Source organism: Myotis daubentonii, chromosome 2, assembly GCF_963259705.1.
Source record: "Myotis daubentonii chromosome 2, mMyoDau2.1, whole genome shotgun sequence".
Lineage (NCBI taxonomy): Eukaryota > Metazoa > Chordata > Mammalia > Chiroptera > Vespertilionidae > Myotis > Myotis daubentonii.
Window position 1 is genome coordinate 181,773,913 of NC_081841.1, and position 16,275 is coordinate 181,790,187.

At 37.3% G+C, this 16,275-nt stretch overlaps 2 protein-coding genes across 4 annotated transcripts in view; one reads left to right on the top strand and one right to left on the bottom strand.

The window, feature by feature from the left end:
* Positions 1–16,275, top strand: part of UBAC2 (UBA domain containing 2) — a 146,912-nt gene that overhangs the window by 98,132 nt on the left and 32,505 nt on the right.
* GPR183 (G protein-coupled receptor 183) lies at positions 1,051–14,302 on the bottom strand. Of its 3 annotated transcripts, XM_059685027.1 has the most exons (4): positions 14,168–14,302; positions 11,241–11,403; positions 3,366–3,389; positions 1,051–2,904 (listed from the first exon to the last, which is right to left on the bottom strand). In XM_059685027.1, the coding sequence occupies exon 4, from the start codon at positions 2,884–2,886 to the stop codon at positions 1,801–1,803; it is 1,086 nt and encodes a 361-aa protein (XP_059541010.1). In that variant the 5' UTR covers positions 2,887–2,904; positions 3,366–3,389; positions 11,241–11,403; positions 14,168–14,302; the 3' UTR covers positions 1,051–1,800. The 3 variants fall into 3 exon arrangements, with proteins under 3 accessions (XP_059541010.1, XP_059541011.1, XP_059541009.1); XM_059685026.1 differs by lacking the exon at positions 3,366–3,389 and having other exon boundaries at positions 1,052–2,904; XM_059685028.1 differs by lacking the exons at positions 3,366–3,389; positions 11,241–11,403 and having other exon boundaries at positions 14,168–14,294.

Consider the following 16,275-nt stretch of genomic DNA (forward strand, 5'->3'; position numbering starts at 1 on the left):
TTAGCAGCTTTCACTATGTTTTTCTTTGGGGACCCAACTCAGATGACTGCATGCATAAAAATTTAATGTGTTGCTCTTTCTTTTCTTTCACCTGGGAAAGTTTACAGATGAAGGAAAGGCCCTAAGATTCTGACTTCCATCCACGTGGTCTCACCTGTCTCCATAAAGCAGTGGTTCTCAACCTTACTAATGCCGCGACCCTTTAATACAGTTCCTCATGTTGTGGTGACCCCCAATTTCATTGTTACAAATTGAACATAATTAAAGCATAGTGAATAATCACAAAAACAATATGTAATTATATATGTGTTTTCCGATGGTCTTAGGCGACCCCGGTGAAAGGGTCGTTCGACTCCCAAAGGTGTCGCGACCCACAGGTTGAGAACCGCTGCCATAAAGTGTTTCAAAGATCAGTGTCTGTTTTTGTCAGTGGCTATAAGGTCAGGCAGCTCTATGTGAAGTTAATGCAATACAAATCTGAAAGTACTCAGCAAATGGTGTTGAATCAACCATTAAGATTAATTTTCTTGCAGGTTAAAAATTGAAAATGAGTAAGATAAGAACTTGAACTATTTTCAGGATATAAAACCTAGTAAAAATTTAAAGTATGACTCATAATACAGCATTTAATTTCTTTGTGTTCCATTACCATAATTGATGTCATTGCTAACACAGGTACTGTGTTGCAGTATTTCAGGATTGAGTGAAACAAATTTGAGCTGGCAGACAGCGTGACTGTACTTGCAAAGGTCATGCTACACATACTAAGCCACTCACTTGAGCAAATATATAACCTTGCAAAGAATCCTGGGAAGTCTGCGTTTATAATTTTGCATTTTACTCCCTATCTTTTGTAGGCAAGCAGCAACTCTACCACCACCTGCTGCTCATCCTTCCTGCCCTTTCTGGTAACCCAGACCACTGAAAGGCACAGGGTATCTATGAATAAAAAAGAGAAATGATCCCCTAGAGACCCAAGAAAAACCAAGTATATTTGTATATTTTTTATTCCCAGAAGAATTTAGCAAGTGGACCCTCTTCCCAGTGAGTACCTCCACATAGACCCCTTGTCATATTCCTGAGCAGTGGCCCTTAAACACTATCGGGCTGTGTGGAGGACGAGCTCAATACTTTTCATTGCCTCCGTCAGTATCATCATGCACTATAATGTTGCTTTCCAAATCTACCTACTGCTAAATTATAGTGTTCTTGTAACTCTTGCTGTTAGTTGACAGTGACCACTGAAGAGCATACTCATAATTTTGTAGAATCCTGTTCTTTATTCCAAAAAGAGTTCTTTGAAGTAGAATTTTATGACTCAGAACAAAACAAAACAAAACAAAAAGCTGTATTATTGAGGAAATAAAGTCTTAGGATAAAACAAAACATGGATTGAAAAAATACATTATAAAAAAAGAAATATATTACAATATTAACATTTTTACACTGGCAATATACAATCTTAACAGTCTTTTTTCTTTTGCCAAATTGTTGGCAGGAAATGTTAATGATTAAAATTTTCATTTACACAAAACTGTCTCTTTTATACTGAGAGTTATTAAAATAGCCTTCCTTTTGGTATCACATTCCATTTACAAATTAGATCTTAGCTTTATGTCGTTCTCTTGAGTGTAAAAAACTTGAGTTTACTTCCAAGTTGGAGGTGGGAAGTAGTGCCCAAATAAAGGAATTTGGAAGAATCCTAATTGGATGTTGAATAATCATTTTGCTTTATAAAAAAAGTAATGCAAAGTTTGTCATACAGTTTACTTTGCTATAAATCCAAGATTTAATTCCCTTTTATTTTTCATTTAAAGACTTGGAATGTATCATAATTTGAGTTTCTGTCATTTCACGTGAATTTTCTTCAGGGGCTGACTTCACAGCACTGGAAATTGATACACTGACTTGACGTTTCAGCATCTTCATAACCTTTCTTTTGTACCCTTTACATGCAAAGAAATATATAAAAGGGTCCATGCAGCAATTAAAGTTCATCAGGCATACAGTAAAGTGCAGAGAAATCTGGAATGACTGTCTTTGGCTACATTCCAGGAGATCAGGAAAGCGAAGCTTCTTAATCATGTGCTGAATAATTGCTACATGGTAAGGTGTGAAACAGAGAATAAACACAACAATTATAAAAATTATTGTGTTGAGAGCCTTTTTGTTTATACCAGACTTCTCAGCTAGTGGGTTTTGTTTGGCAGTTTTAAAGAGTTTGCAACAGATTTGAGAATAGCAGATGAGAATAATTATGAGCGGGAGCACATATCCTATGAAACATGCACCAAGCAGAATCCAGGGAAGAGATTTTGTTTCTTCAAAGTTTGGGTATTCCATGCATGTTGTCCTTTCACTCTCCTGCTTTGACATAGATTTTATGAGTAGTGGGAGTGTTTGAGCAAATACTAGAATCCAGACAAATATGCAAATGCATTTTGCATGTTCAATTCTTTTCATCTTGTTGTATCGCAGAGGGTGTACCACGGCAAAGAACCGGTCAATGCTCAGGCAGGTCATGAAATTGACACCTGCATATGTATTGATGTAAAACACAAGAGCAGTTATCCTACACAAGGCCTCGCCGATTCTCCAGTCAAAGCCTAGGGCATAGTAGGCTATCCGTGTAGGCAAAGCAGTGGTGAAAAGTATATCAGAAATGACCAGATTTGTTGAATATAGGGTGGTAGAGTTGATTTTCTTCCTGTTTTGAATGATGACAACCAAGGCCAACAAGTTTCCCACGAGCCCAATTACAAAGACAATGCTGTAATGCAGAGGCATTACTATCCTGGCTGTGTTGTGGTGTGCGTAGAGGTCACAGTCACTTTCCGGAGGAGTTGTAGAGGGAGTAGTAAAATTGGTGTCCATTTTTATATCCATCAGCGGTGTTCAAGGTCTCTAGAAAAAAAACAAGTCTAATGAAAAGCAGATTTAACCCAAAGCAATGTAAACTACCTTTTTAGATCTAACTTAAAAATGTTAAGATTCATATACTTTTAAAAAATCTATGATTGCTAATATGGTTACATATATAGTAACAGGAAGAACAGAATAAGATTCATGTTTTTACCTCACAATTTGGTGATTTTGGCAAAGCCCTGGGAAAGGAACTAGAACCATTTAAACAGGACAAATTATTTTTTGTGACAAGGGGGAGTGCACTAAGTTTTTAGGCAGAACTTTCCCCTTCTTTTTGTGAATCATTGTCTGGTTAAGAATAAATTCATGTAAAGCACCCCACATTTCAGACGGGCATAAGACGCTGCTTTTAATGGACTTTCCCTCCCTACCCCCCAAGTGCATATCACTGCCAGGAAATGAAATCAGTCACACATTTATGTAGTGAAATGTGAACTTACCACAGTGATCTGATTTGTGTTAACCTAAAAAAGTATGAGAAATAAGACAAGGTTTTGTTAGGAACTAAAAGTTAGGTTTTCTTAAAAGAAAGAAAAAGATGATGAAGAAGATGACCACAACAAACATGAGAAAACTGACAAAAAAGAAAAGGAAAAGAGAGAGAAAAAACTTAAGCTGCTTCAAGGGACAAATTAATTTTAAACTGTATTATTTCTCAGGTACCCCATTGATGCAAGTAGTATACGATGCAAGTAGTATACATTCTTTCATTCATACATAGTAGCAAGCATTACATCTGTGGTATTTTGTGTTCTGCTCTATTCATTTAACATGTTCCTGGATAAGTATAATCTATTTGTCTGTCATATGTGTAAATTTTATATAGATATTTGATGGGTATTTTACAGTATAATTTGCTTAGCTATTCCCTTGTTGAACATTTGGATTATTTCCAATTCTTGTTATAAATAGTGTTAGGATGAACTTTCAAGTCCTGAGTTGAAGAATAAAAAATTCCCACAATAAAACTCTGTGTATGAGGCTAGGCTGTGATAAAAATAAGGAAGAGTTGGGCAGTAAGTTCTGTGAAGTTATTTTTAGATGAAAATTAATTTTCTGGTAGTACTATCTATGTGCATGAATCTCATCTGAAAGTCACCAAAGTTAAGGGGAATTTTCAGTGTATCAAGTGATGATGATTCTCTGTGTTAAAGGAAAAGGACTCTCCCTAGCCATATCGAGGCACTGACTGCAAATCCGCTTCTCTGACTGTGGTATTAAATGAATTGGATCTCTGCTAACTTATTTTTAGCAATCTTGAAACAGTGATACTAACAGACAACCAGGTTACCAGAGGATTGCACTATTGTTACAGGTGTGCGTTACATACAGTGTTGATAGGTTAATTGTTAAAATATGGAAATACAACCTAAACTTTTTTAAAGGGAACAGAAATGGAAGTAGAACTTATGAATCAACAGAAGACAGGAAAGGAGATTTGGGGTGGGGGGTGGAGGATAGAATGAAGATGGTCAGTAAAAAACACAAAATAAGAGGGTAGAAATGTGTCACAGCAAATTTAAATGGATTGGACTTACACATTGAAAGACAGAGACTGTCAGTTTGGATTTTTAAGAATCCAGGTCTGTACTGCTTAGAAGAGATTTAACTCAAAGAGATTCAGAAAAGCTCGGCAGAACAAGCACCAAATAGTGTGAAAAGCTAGAACAGCAATGTTAACATCAGAAAACACAGAGTCCAAAGCACATTCAGTATTAATAGGGATAAAGGGGGTCACTACAAAATCTAAAAGAGCAGTTTACAAAGAATGTAAAAATAATCATGATTGTGCATGTAACAACAAAATTTGACAGAATTTAAAGGAGAAATTGGCAAATTCACAACCTTAAGGTGAGATTTTAACACATTTTTATTAGAATATGCCAGATAAGCCCTAGCTGGTTTGGCTCAGTGGATAGAGTGTTGGCCCTCAGACTAAAGGGTCCCAGGCTCGATTCCAGTCAAGGGCACATACTTTGGTTTTAGGCTCTATCCCCGGCCCTGGTTGGGATGCGTGCAGGAGGCAGCTAATCCATGTGTCTCTCACATTGATGTTTCTCTGTTTCTCTTTCTGTGTCTCTCCCTCTCCCTCCCCCGCCCCCTCAAAAAAACAAACAAATAAATAAATAAATGGAAAAATATCCTCAGGTGAGGATAAACCAAAAAAAAAAAAAAAAAAGAATATGCCAGGTAAAAAAGAGATCATGGACTTAGCTTTACCATGACTTCAAAGCTAACAGAATTTGTGCTGAAGGCCCATGACCATTATTTGCAAATATGACTGTTACAAGGTCATCAGAAAGATCTCAGAACTTCCAGAAAAAGCATCATCTGGCAGCTCACATTTCCTGTGATTCTTGTGCAACTAAATTACAAATTCACAATAAAAAGATAAAGGATAAATTTGGAATCTAAAAAATATATTTCTAAGGAATGCCTGGGTTAAGAAATTACAATGCAAATTTTGAAGTGCTTAGTACTAAATGACAAAAATGCTACATGCCAAAACTGAGGGATGTGGCTAAAGAGTTCATTGAAGATGGATGCAAAGCGTTGAATATATTTATTTTTAAAAAGGTTGAAATAGGTTAGTTAAATGTGTAGCTCAAGAAGCTAGAAAGGAACTGAGTTTGCCCAAAGAAGGTAAAAACAAATAAAAATAATTGCAGAAATTAATGAAATAGAAAAAAAAATAAATATGGACTTTGTATTTTGTACAGAAAAAGGTGAAGTGATTCTTGAAAAGGAAGTCATGGGAATTGCAACTGTGGAATAAATGTAGAAAAAAAGCTTTATCCAGTTCGTGTGAGAAGTAACTTTCCAAGAACTAAGACTAGACACGAGGGAGAAAGGAAAATTCCAGGCAAAGGCTGCATCTTAGGAACAGCAGCAAGAGCTTCTTTTATTTTTCTACTTTTTATGGAAAAAAAAAATTGCTTTCTGAAAATCTTAACAGATACATGTTATTTTGAGAAATATTTCCAAGCACATTCATGGGAACTGCTTTTTAAAATACACAATAGGGAAAAATACATTGTGGAGTCTCATCATTCTCCATGTGATTATTATTATAGAGACTAGGAAAGTTACCACTAATGTAAGAATCAAAGAAGACTGCTATTTCTTGTCAAGTTGTAAATGCGTGTTCACCCTCTATACTGAATTAAATATAGCATCCAGTAGAGCTAGAAATGGCAGGGGTTTCAAAACATTTTAAGTCAAAGCATGTTTAACACCATGTTAATTATAAAGGTGAGCATCTGCAGTCAAGTTAAATGTCTACCGTTAGGGGGTTGGTTAAATATTTTATGGTATAGCCATATAGTGGAATACTATGCAGTCATTGAAAATAGCAGTGTACATGCCTATTTCTTGACAGGGAATAATGTTAAGTAGGAAACAAATTGCATAACATACCACTTTGGGGGGAGGAAAAGCAACTGTACACACACACACACACACACACACACACACACACACACACACACCCCTGCATGGATATATATGTCAAATATAATTTTGTGCAAGTAATTTTTAAGTTTTTTTTAATGTAGTCTAAAATTTTATCATTGAAAATGACTGTGAAATAAGTAAATAGGTAATTATAGTTTTTTAATCTGAGGGAAAAACATTTTAATTCAGCTCTTTTTATGAAAACCTTGTCCTGTGACACGCTTTTCAGAGTTAGCCCTTTAATGCTCTTTAGTCAGCTTTGTGCATTAGTTTTTTTAGGTGCCTACCTTTAAGTCATGTCTCGAAGAACTCTCTTAACCCTGCAGGCTGAGTGTTGTCATCACCCACCTACTTTCCATGTGAGGAAACTGAGTGCCAGGGAGGTTTAAGGTCATGCTGGATCCTTCTCTCTGATGACTTGGCTTCAAGTCTCTTTCCCATCCTTGGCAGGGGCAGCTAATTCATCCTGCCCTGGAAATGCGGAGAGGTTGTGCCTTCAAAGTGGCCTAAGCTTTCATGCTATCTTTACCTGTAAATTAACAGCCTGGGCACCACGTGGCCCAGCTTCTCCTGAGTAGGGGAATGATTCTTCCTCAGGACAGCAGGGCTCCCACTTCCATGTGAGGTGTCTTTCCAAATGGAAAGCCAGACCTGCGGCCACCACCTTATAAACTGTGATGGAAGACTGTGGAGGGGCCTTGTACTACCCACCCTAGTCCTATGTCAATCAAAGAAAGGCCTTGCATAGTTTGGTCATGTAAATGTCATGCTTCAGAAATGCTCTTAGGGAAAGAAGGATCTAGGCTGTTTTGAAATACGTTTATTTGGATATTTACTAACCTGTTGAAGGTTGATTTCATTAGTCAACAACTCTATTATACTACTTTACTTCTTGCTTACATCTATCTATATTATTAATGCTATAGTTTTAGTTAATTTTATCTTTTCTAAATTGACAGAAAAATCCTTTCATGTATATGCCTATTGTTATCCTAGTCTTATATCAGTCATTCCCAATTTATTATCATCTTCCCTCAGAGACATTATTTTATACTTTTCTTTAATCATCTTAGAATTTAGGATTACCTCCCTGAACCTTGACTTACTCCATTTTTTAACTCATCAATAAGTGTTTTTAGTGCCTCTATATGCGAGGTCCTGGAAATACAGATATGATATCTTTTAATACCCGAGGGCCTAAAACTGAAAGATGAATGTATGATATTCAGAATGTGCTATTATCTGCCTGAGGTGTTTTCTCAATATTCTCTGCTGTGATTTCTTCTCACACACACCAGGGTTCTGCTTGCTCTTTTCATTACAGTGCTCCTTTACCAGCCTTTGGATTGCAGATCCCACTTTTAGCCATTCCTCTTTTATTCATAACTAATTAGCTAACTAATTTCCTTTCTCTAATTTATTTACTTTAGAATATATTTTAAATATTTCACATTTTCGTAGTTATTAGGCAACAGCTTCTGACATGTTATTTAGGATAGATATACCAAGTTGTACTTGAAAATACTATGACTTGTCATTTTATGGCATAGAGAAAAGCATGAAGAAGTGTTTGTTCTAGGTATTTTTTCCTTAGAATACTTTAAGAATTATAATTTCCTCATAATGCTTTCTAGTGAGAAGATATGTGTGGTCCCTAAGCTATCATTAATGTCCCACCCCAGGGACATAAATAAGGATTGCAATCTTTGCCCTGAAGGCACTGATAGTAACTAGGCTGCATGAGATGTGGGTCCTTAATTCAGGTTCCACCAGAGGAACACCTTTTCCTCCTGAAATTAAACTACCTGGCAGGTACTCGGGCAACAATCTATGCCACTTTTGTTAATAAGCAAAGGAAACCATCTCAGGATTGTCTCTATAATACAATATTAATCCTTTCACTTACTGTTATCCGAACATGCATAAAACAACAAGTTATTCCACAGGGAAATATCCTCCAAAGTATTTTTGCTTATGTTTTTCTCTAGAGTTGAGTTCATTACTAATAGAGGAGCTAATGTTTCTTAAGACACTATCATCTCATTTTTGCATAACCGGACATGTTGACATGAACTGGCAAGTTTTTTTCTAGCCACAGAAAGGAAAAAATAAAAGCCCCTCCGCCCACCCACCCTCAACTCATTCATTAATAGTTAAGAAAATTGTCTAAGTTCTAATGTAACCTGTATTCTGGAAATATTTACCCTAGACACCAACTTGGAGCCTTTTTGTGATTTTTCTCAGGGCACACATAGAAACCTTATGCAATTTCAATTTACTTGCTTGGCAGTTATTTCCTTAGCTTTTATTTGTGGCAGAAACAGAATAAACCTTCACTATATTCAAAGATTTAGTAAGTGCTAGAATACCAGCTTTAATTTTTGCTTTAAGATTCTTGAAAAGTCACCATCACCCCCAGTATTTATTCTCTTAGTAATCATATACCTTAAATGAAAAGGGGTTAAACTTCTGGTGATTTTGTTTATATTCAGGCCTCAGCAATGAATTGAATGGGTCAAGTCATGCTGAAATGATAATAAATAGGAGGTGATTTCTCTATAAGGTGAAGTCTGCTCAAGAATGTTTACACATCGAGATGCTCTGACTCAAAGTGTCCACAGTGGCATGCACCAAAGAGGAAGTTCAGGAGCACACTTTCAAAAACAACCACGAGAGCCACAGAAATGTGGATACATATACATATACATATATATATACATATACATATATGTATATATATGAATTATATTTGAATATTGTTAAAGAATGAGTGTTTGGTCCAGTTCTTTCTCTAATTTCTGTTGGTAAACTGTCCTTTGGCTATTTTAGAGATAAGATTGAGGGAACTATTCTGGAGTAAGGAACAATCAGATCCCTAGAAAAGGAGGGGGTCAACACAGGCTCAGAGTTACTGGAATAAGAAGGATTCTGTCGACTGAGGAAATAGGCCAGCACAGATGTATCAGGACAGCAGGCTGAGGCTGTCTAGTGCCCTTGAAGACACACATAACTCATGGAAGAAAGAAATCATTGCTTCTTTTCCTAGTTTTCTAAGTATTTGCCAATTATTTGACAAAGCCTCCTTGTACTTGAAGCTGAGCCAACAGGGACGTTGGAGTTCAGTCCAGTGTCACACATACTGGCGTCTAGCACTCAACCAATGATTTTTTTCCCCCATCTCTTTTTTTAGTTAAATAACTGAAATAGACAGGTGGGAAATATCAACTCCTGATTGTGGGAAAGAAACTCAAGGCACAGACAGGCTGTGACCAGCACAGGCACTGCCTCTCAGCACTCACTTCTTTGGCAAAGTTGGACTGACATTCACAGCGCTGCTACTCAACTGCTTTAATAGTGCACAGCCCAGTTAACCGAGTAAACTAAATCTTTCTACGCTATTAGGTGATTTTTTTTTCCTAACTAGCTCTGAGTCCTGCATTAATAGCTAAGACTGTGTCCTAGCTGCATTTTTTGGAAGGAAATAGGGAATATTGTTCAGAAAGGTGACCCACTGGCAGCTGCCTGTCCTTTCTCAAAAAGAACCTAACACGTGCCAGAGTGTTTATGGTCGAGAGTTGTCCCTGGTCAGTGTGTCTGAAGGGACCTCACTGCCCTGCCTCCCTGGAGCTCACTTTTTCTGGCTTGTGGAAATATGACCCAGCTGCCACCCACAGCATGGTATGGTTCTGAGGTCTGCAGAGGGCCATCTACAGGATGATTCACAGAGAACAGTTTCAAGGCCAGTGGTTGCCAGTCTGCAGTTCTTTTTGCCTTTATAGTGTCCTGAGCTCAATGGACATTCAGCGAAGACCAACTCCAGCTTCTGTAAACGTTTACATTGGAATTGCTGGGACAGTGAAAGGTGCCTGACACTTAAATTATTTGGTTAAACACCCACTTGCACATCGAGGGTTTTACATGTTCCAGCTATTTTCCTTTAACCTTTCACTGATTATTTATTCCTTGTGTGGCTTTTGGTAACTTTAGCACTGACTAGGCTGCTATGAAAATTGTCAAAGATGAAGACAAAGGAGGTAGTAACTCTCAGGACTCAAATTCTATGACATAACATTTAGGAACTGTAAGAAACAAGAATCCCACCATAATCATTTCAGTGTAAGGAAGACAAATACTGTTTTCATGAGGCATGATTTGACCTGTATGCAGGATAACTAGCTGTGTGATATAAAAAGGCTCTTTATAGTGAAGGTCTGAGTTTGTATAATCTTTATCCTCTGAGTCCAAAATGTTTCTAGAAATAATATGTACCTTTTCTCCTTAAAGTTCTAGGGAGTTTCAAGTTTTGGGCTTTGTCTCCATTATCTCATGGAAATTAGAAACATTAAATATCCTTATTTTATGGACAAACAGAATTAGTGTACCTCAGTACAGGTGCCAAGTCAGGGACATGGAGGTGGCCAGGACTCTTGTGTCGTCCCCCCCCCCCCACTGTCTCCAATCAGCCAGCATTTCCTGTGCCTGCAGCCTCCTGACCCTCCTCTGCACCCGTGTTTATGTCTGTCGTCTGCCTGTGTGTACTACTCACACCACCTCTGCCGGCCTTCAGGCAGCCCTCACTCCTGTTTGCAGCCACTGCAGCAGTTCCCACAGTGTGCTTCAGGTGGCAGACGGAAAGCTCTCTGTTGTGACACACTTTCCTTCATGACTGGGCTCCACTTCCCTCTCCCACTGCGTCTCTGGCCATCGTCCCTCTTATGATGCCCTGGCTCCAGCCACACTAACTTCCTTGATGCCCTGTATTCTCGCATAACTCTGTGCCTTTTTGACGTCTTTCCTTCTGTCTTGGTGCCTCCTCTCCTCTTGTCATGTAATCTTAGTTTCTGCTCTCCTTCAAGACTTACTTCAAAATCAGCTGCTCCTGGAAGCTTCTCTGATTTTATTCTCTCCTGCTCACTCCCAGCACCCGCAGGAAGGCAGAGTCAGGTATCCTTGCTAGGGCACTGTTTTGCAATACCATGTGTTGTTTGGCTCCTTTTTTTCTGTTTCCCACTGGTCAGTGAAGTCCTATGAGTAGAGACCATATTGTTAATTTTGTGTCTCTCCAGCTGACCCATAATTGATGTTCAATAAATACCCATTAGCCCTGGCTGGTGCAGCTTGGTTGGTTGGAGTGCCATCCCATGCACTGAAGGGTCAGGGCACATACCCAAGTTGAGGGTTCCATCCCTGGTCGGGGCTCATGCGGAGGGCAACCAATTGATGTTTCTCTCTCACATCGATGTTTCTCTCTCTCCCTCTTCCTTCCTCTCTAAAATCAATTTTTAAAAAAGAAGAATAGCAAAACCCCAGCTTTCTTGATGCTCCGTCAAGGGTTCTTTAGATTAACGTAAGCTCTTGACTAATAACAGTAACCAGAATTGTTAAGCACAGATTACTGCAGGCACTGTCCTGGCACTCTACATAAAGTCACATAAATCCTCACAAACTTTCACAGATCAGTTTGAATGGATGAAACAGGCACAGTGCACTTCTGTGAAGATAGAGTTAAGTGTCAGAATCAATCCAGGCAGTTTGGCTGCAGTAATCACACTCAGTACCATACATTTTCTTCCCGGCTCCTATTTCCAGGATGATCTCATGTTATTGGTAGAAATAAGTAAACTATCAAGAGATCTCAAAACTTTAACGCAAGAGAGAAGAGGAGGGCTAAGGAGACAAGAAGCGAAGCGGGGGGAGGGAAATATGTTGCCTGGAATAAAAGAATTCATTAATTTGGAGCATATTTTAAAATAAGTAAAAGTTTTAGAAATGATTTTAGATTTTACTATTTTTAACAATATTTCTACGAAGCCCTCCGGACTGAAATTTCTGTTGAAAGAAAAAGGTGGCTACCCAAGATAGCTTTTATGTTATTAATTTATTTTTATAGTACTTTTTAAGTATTTGCAGATATTTGACAAAATGTTTTTATTCTTCTCTTTGGGCTTTTAAGACACAATAAGGATCTTTGTTATCTCTACAGTGTTCACAGGATTTTCACATGCGTTATCTCATCTTGTGCTGAAGCCTGTATTTTGCAGACTTCTTGGGAGGCTAAGAAACTGAACAGACTGGGGGATACTACACATCCTCAGCACATACCACACCCTAGGGCCTGTTACTGCTCCAGCAGGCCTTTAACCGTAGCAGGAAGAACAGCATCATTTGTACATTCCTTTACTGGGTGCTCAGCTCTTTTTTAAAGTGTAAACTTCTTAAGGAGGATGGCTTTATCTTATACAACATTTTCATCACAGAGTGTTTCAGAACTGTCCTATAATAGATATCATAAATGCTTATGGAATACATAACTGAATTAAAGTCATATAGTGACCCGAGTTAATATTTATTCCATTAAACGACTGGTCATGTTATTACTGAAAAGTTCTCGGAAGCCAGTTAAAGGAAATTACCACCACCACTTGTTAGGTGAGCATGTATGTGAGGATGCTTTGTAGAGTGGTGTGCTCTCTGCAGTGTTGTGTCCAAAAGGACAATTAAACCCCAGAGATAAAATGTGCACTGAAATAATACTAGCAAATGCAGAGTCCAGACAGTAAGCACAGTTAGATTTATAACCATACATAGACTCAGTCTGTGTGTAAAATATTCCATAAAGACCTGAAAATAAGTTAAAAAAATCCTTCTCACAGAAGTGATAGGGCAAGGAAACTTTGCCTGTTGGATTCATCCTTTAGCAGTTTAATGGGCAGAAGGAGGGAGAATAGTGATAGCAGACAGTTTCCTAGCAGTTAGTATGAGAGCCAGAGTTATAAGGACTTGGCGGTGGTATTACTCCACATTTTACAAAGGAAGCAACTAGTGCCAGAGATGTCAGATGAATTGCCTAAGGCCACACAGCTCAGGTTTGAGCCTGACTCCAGAGCTGGGCTCGTAACCACTGCACTGTATTATGCTTAGAGCGACACCCCAAGAAAACTCAAAACCACACCCTCCTTTGGAGGAAGTTTCCTCACAGTTTATATTTTGTCAAAAGTTCCTGTTACCTTCATTCCAAACCTGGCATAAATATTGGCAAAACACTGCATATAATTCCTTGTTTTGTGATTTTTTTTAAGCACATACAAGTTCTAGAAAAATATATGGAGGCATGTTTAACCTTACTGATCATCAAATGAATATAAAGCAAACAACAGATATTCTTTTTTTTTACTTATCAGATTAATGGTTTATATTTAGAGTTGAAATACTGAGAAACAGTGAAGCCCAGACTGCCACTGATCAGAGAATAAATTGATAAAATGTTTTTATAAACCAAAAACATCAGTTTATATCAAAAATAATACAAGTATATAAAAGACTTTTTGTATGTAGATATGTGACCAAATAGTAAAATGTTACAACTCTTCTTTTTGTGCTGAATAACTTTTATATATACAATACATTTAAGTTTAGGAATACCTTATCTTAAAATAGCTTTGTTCCTTTCCCTTCATATTAAAGCATCCTGAAGTTTTGGCATTATTTGCCAACATTTACTTGATACTGTTCTTTTGTAATTGTGAGTTCACACAGAAATGCAAAGTAAGCCTATTTTTTGGCAAAGCTGTTTCTGGCACAATCCATTGCTTTCACCTAGCTTAATACTAGCTGGTCAGAACTGCCAGTCACTAGAGTTTAAACTCTAGTAATAACATAATTTTTGCTAGAAATGTTTATAGCTTGCTATTGAGTAGATTCTTTCCCTTTACCTGTACCTTAAGTAGGCTTTCAAAGTTTTTCTTAACTCAAAAGATTTTGTTGCAAAAGCAAAATATGTAGCACTTACCCCTCGGTGACTTGTTCTGGCCCCTGTGTAGTCGTCGTCAGGATTTGACCAAACTGAAATAGGTTAACTTTGGCATGTTGTTCTGAGAGAGATTATGCAGACATCCTTTTATGGTGGTGACTTTTTTTTTTTCTGTCACCCTGTGACTGAGCATAGTAAGTTAACCTCATGTGTGCGTGCGTGTACACTTTTTTTAAAAAATGGGAAGTGAAATTTTTCTGTTAGTGATTTTTTTTTAATAGTTATCCAAAAACCCCTTGGAATTTATGAATTGCTGATATCTGTGGAACTTTATAAATTTTTCTATAAAGATGTAAGTATTTTAAAAAATTATGTGAGAGAGACTAAAGCAGTAGACCTTGATCAGTAAAATCAATGAATCATAGTTACTGGTGATGTTATATCTATAATCTGTGTAAAGTATGAGTTTTTAAGTGTTTTAAGGGGAAAAGAATGTCAACTTTGTCAGTTTTGTCTACCTGGAAACTTGCTCAACAGCTTATAAGAAAGAAAAGTTTCTGTGGTGAGTGGAAGAAAGATGCTCTTTTGCATATATACAGAGATTAGTTAATGTTTTTAAGCAGGAGGCTAACTTGACTGAATCATTGGCTGCATGGACACAGGAATAACAAGGGAAAAGTTGATGGGATTTTGCAGCTAAAATTGAGCCTCTTGTGAACAGGGTAAAGGAGGCCTATGCTGTTCACCTTAGTTTTAGTTGACTGTTTAAATCAACAGTGTAACATGGCTATCTATCTGTAAGCTAAATTAAGTAAAATATAGTGCTCAAAACAAAAGAGGTGATATTTACACTTATCCAGGACCAATCTGGCCATTCCCAGTCAGCATTTTACAAAGGGCACAGATGACTTAGAGCTTGCGTGGGATCTGAGGGGTCTGGATCCTAGGTCTTAGGAGAAATGATTGAATAGACTGAGAATGTTTAGGCTTAGCAGGGATGTGATCGCTGTTATCATGCATTTGGAAGACATATTGTAGAAAAGGGTTTAGGTTGCATATGTCAGTCTTCCTAGCTCCAGCGAAGGAAAGCCAATAAAAAGAAAACTACTGGAGATAATTTTCAAATCAAAATATGAGTTTAGTTCCCAAAAGTTAGCATCATAAAAACATGGAGTAGGCTGTCTCTTATTTAGATGCTTGCGTAACCTGGATGATTCTTTTGAAAGATTCTGTAGAGTATTGAATCATTTGGTAGGAATTTGTGGCTCTGTGACCCCGGAGGCCCTTGTATTTTAAGAGTCTGTCAAAATAGCCTCTCAGAGGTATTATTCAATTAGAAGCGTATTAGGTTCTTCCTAGCTCTAAAATGCTGAGAACTGTGAAGAAACCTTGTCAAACAGAACACTTCTTTGGGCCTCTACCCCACAATTTATGAAATAAAAATCATTGAACTAAAAATGGTCAACACGATAATTCCCAGTTCAAAAAGATCCAATGAGGAGAAAGAAGAGATTTTATGATTTGATGGATAAATATGATAAAATATAGTTCCTTTAAACTTTGAATTGGAGAATACTTGAAGTTTTTGAATTTGTTGAAAGGCCATTCTGGTGGGATGTGTTGGTTTTTAATTTTTGAAAGTATTTTTATTAAGTAAAACATTGTTATACAATAAATAACTCACCTAGGTAAGGTAAATGTACCTAGAAAACTGGGTCTACATCTTTTTTGGTATTAGAATAGTCAAGTATATAAAGAAGAGGGGATAGAGTAATTGTCCTGCAAGATACTATTGAGTTTCAGTGTAAGATAATTTCATGAGTTCACAAACCTTATTTTTATTGTTGTTGAAAGTTACCAGGATTTTTTTAGTTGTACTATAAAAGTACAACTTTTTCTTATACATAAACGTCCTTTTCTGTATAAGAGGAAAGGTAGACATTTGTGACCTGCACTGTTTCTGTTTGTTCTGTTGAGTATGGTTGTGAGTATATAGTAGATAACAACATATTAATGGAAAAGTGAATGGACTCTTTATAACCTGTTTTCCTCTTTTCTATACTTTAGCCTCACATGCTTAAGCCAGATAGGGCTTCCAGAAGTTAGCTATTCACAACGTGAAAAAGGTCAAATTGAATTCATTGTTG

Excerpts from the sequence above, each read along its gene's own strand:
- GPR183 (XM_059685027.1), bottom strand. The coding sequence starts at position 2,886 with ATGGATATAAAAATGGACACCAATTTTACTACTCCCTCTACAACTCCT.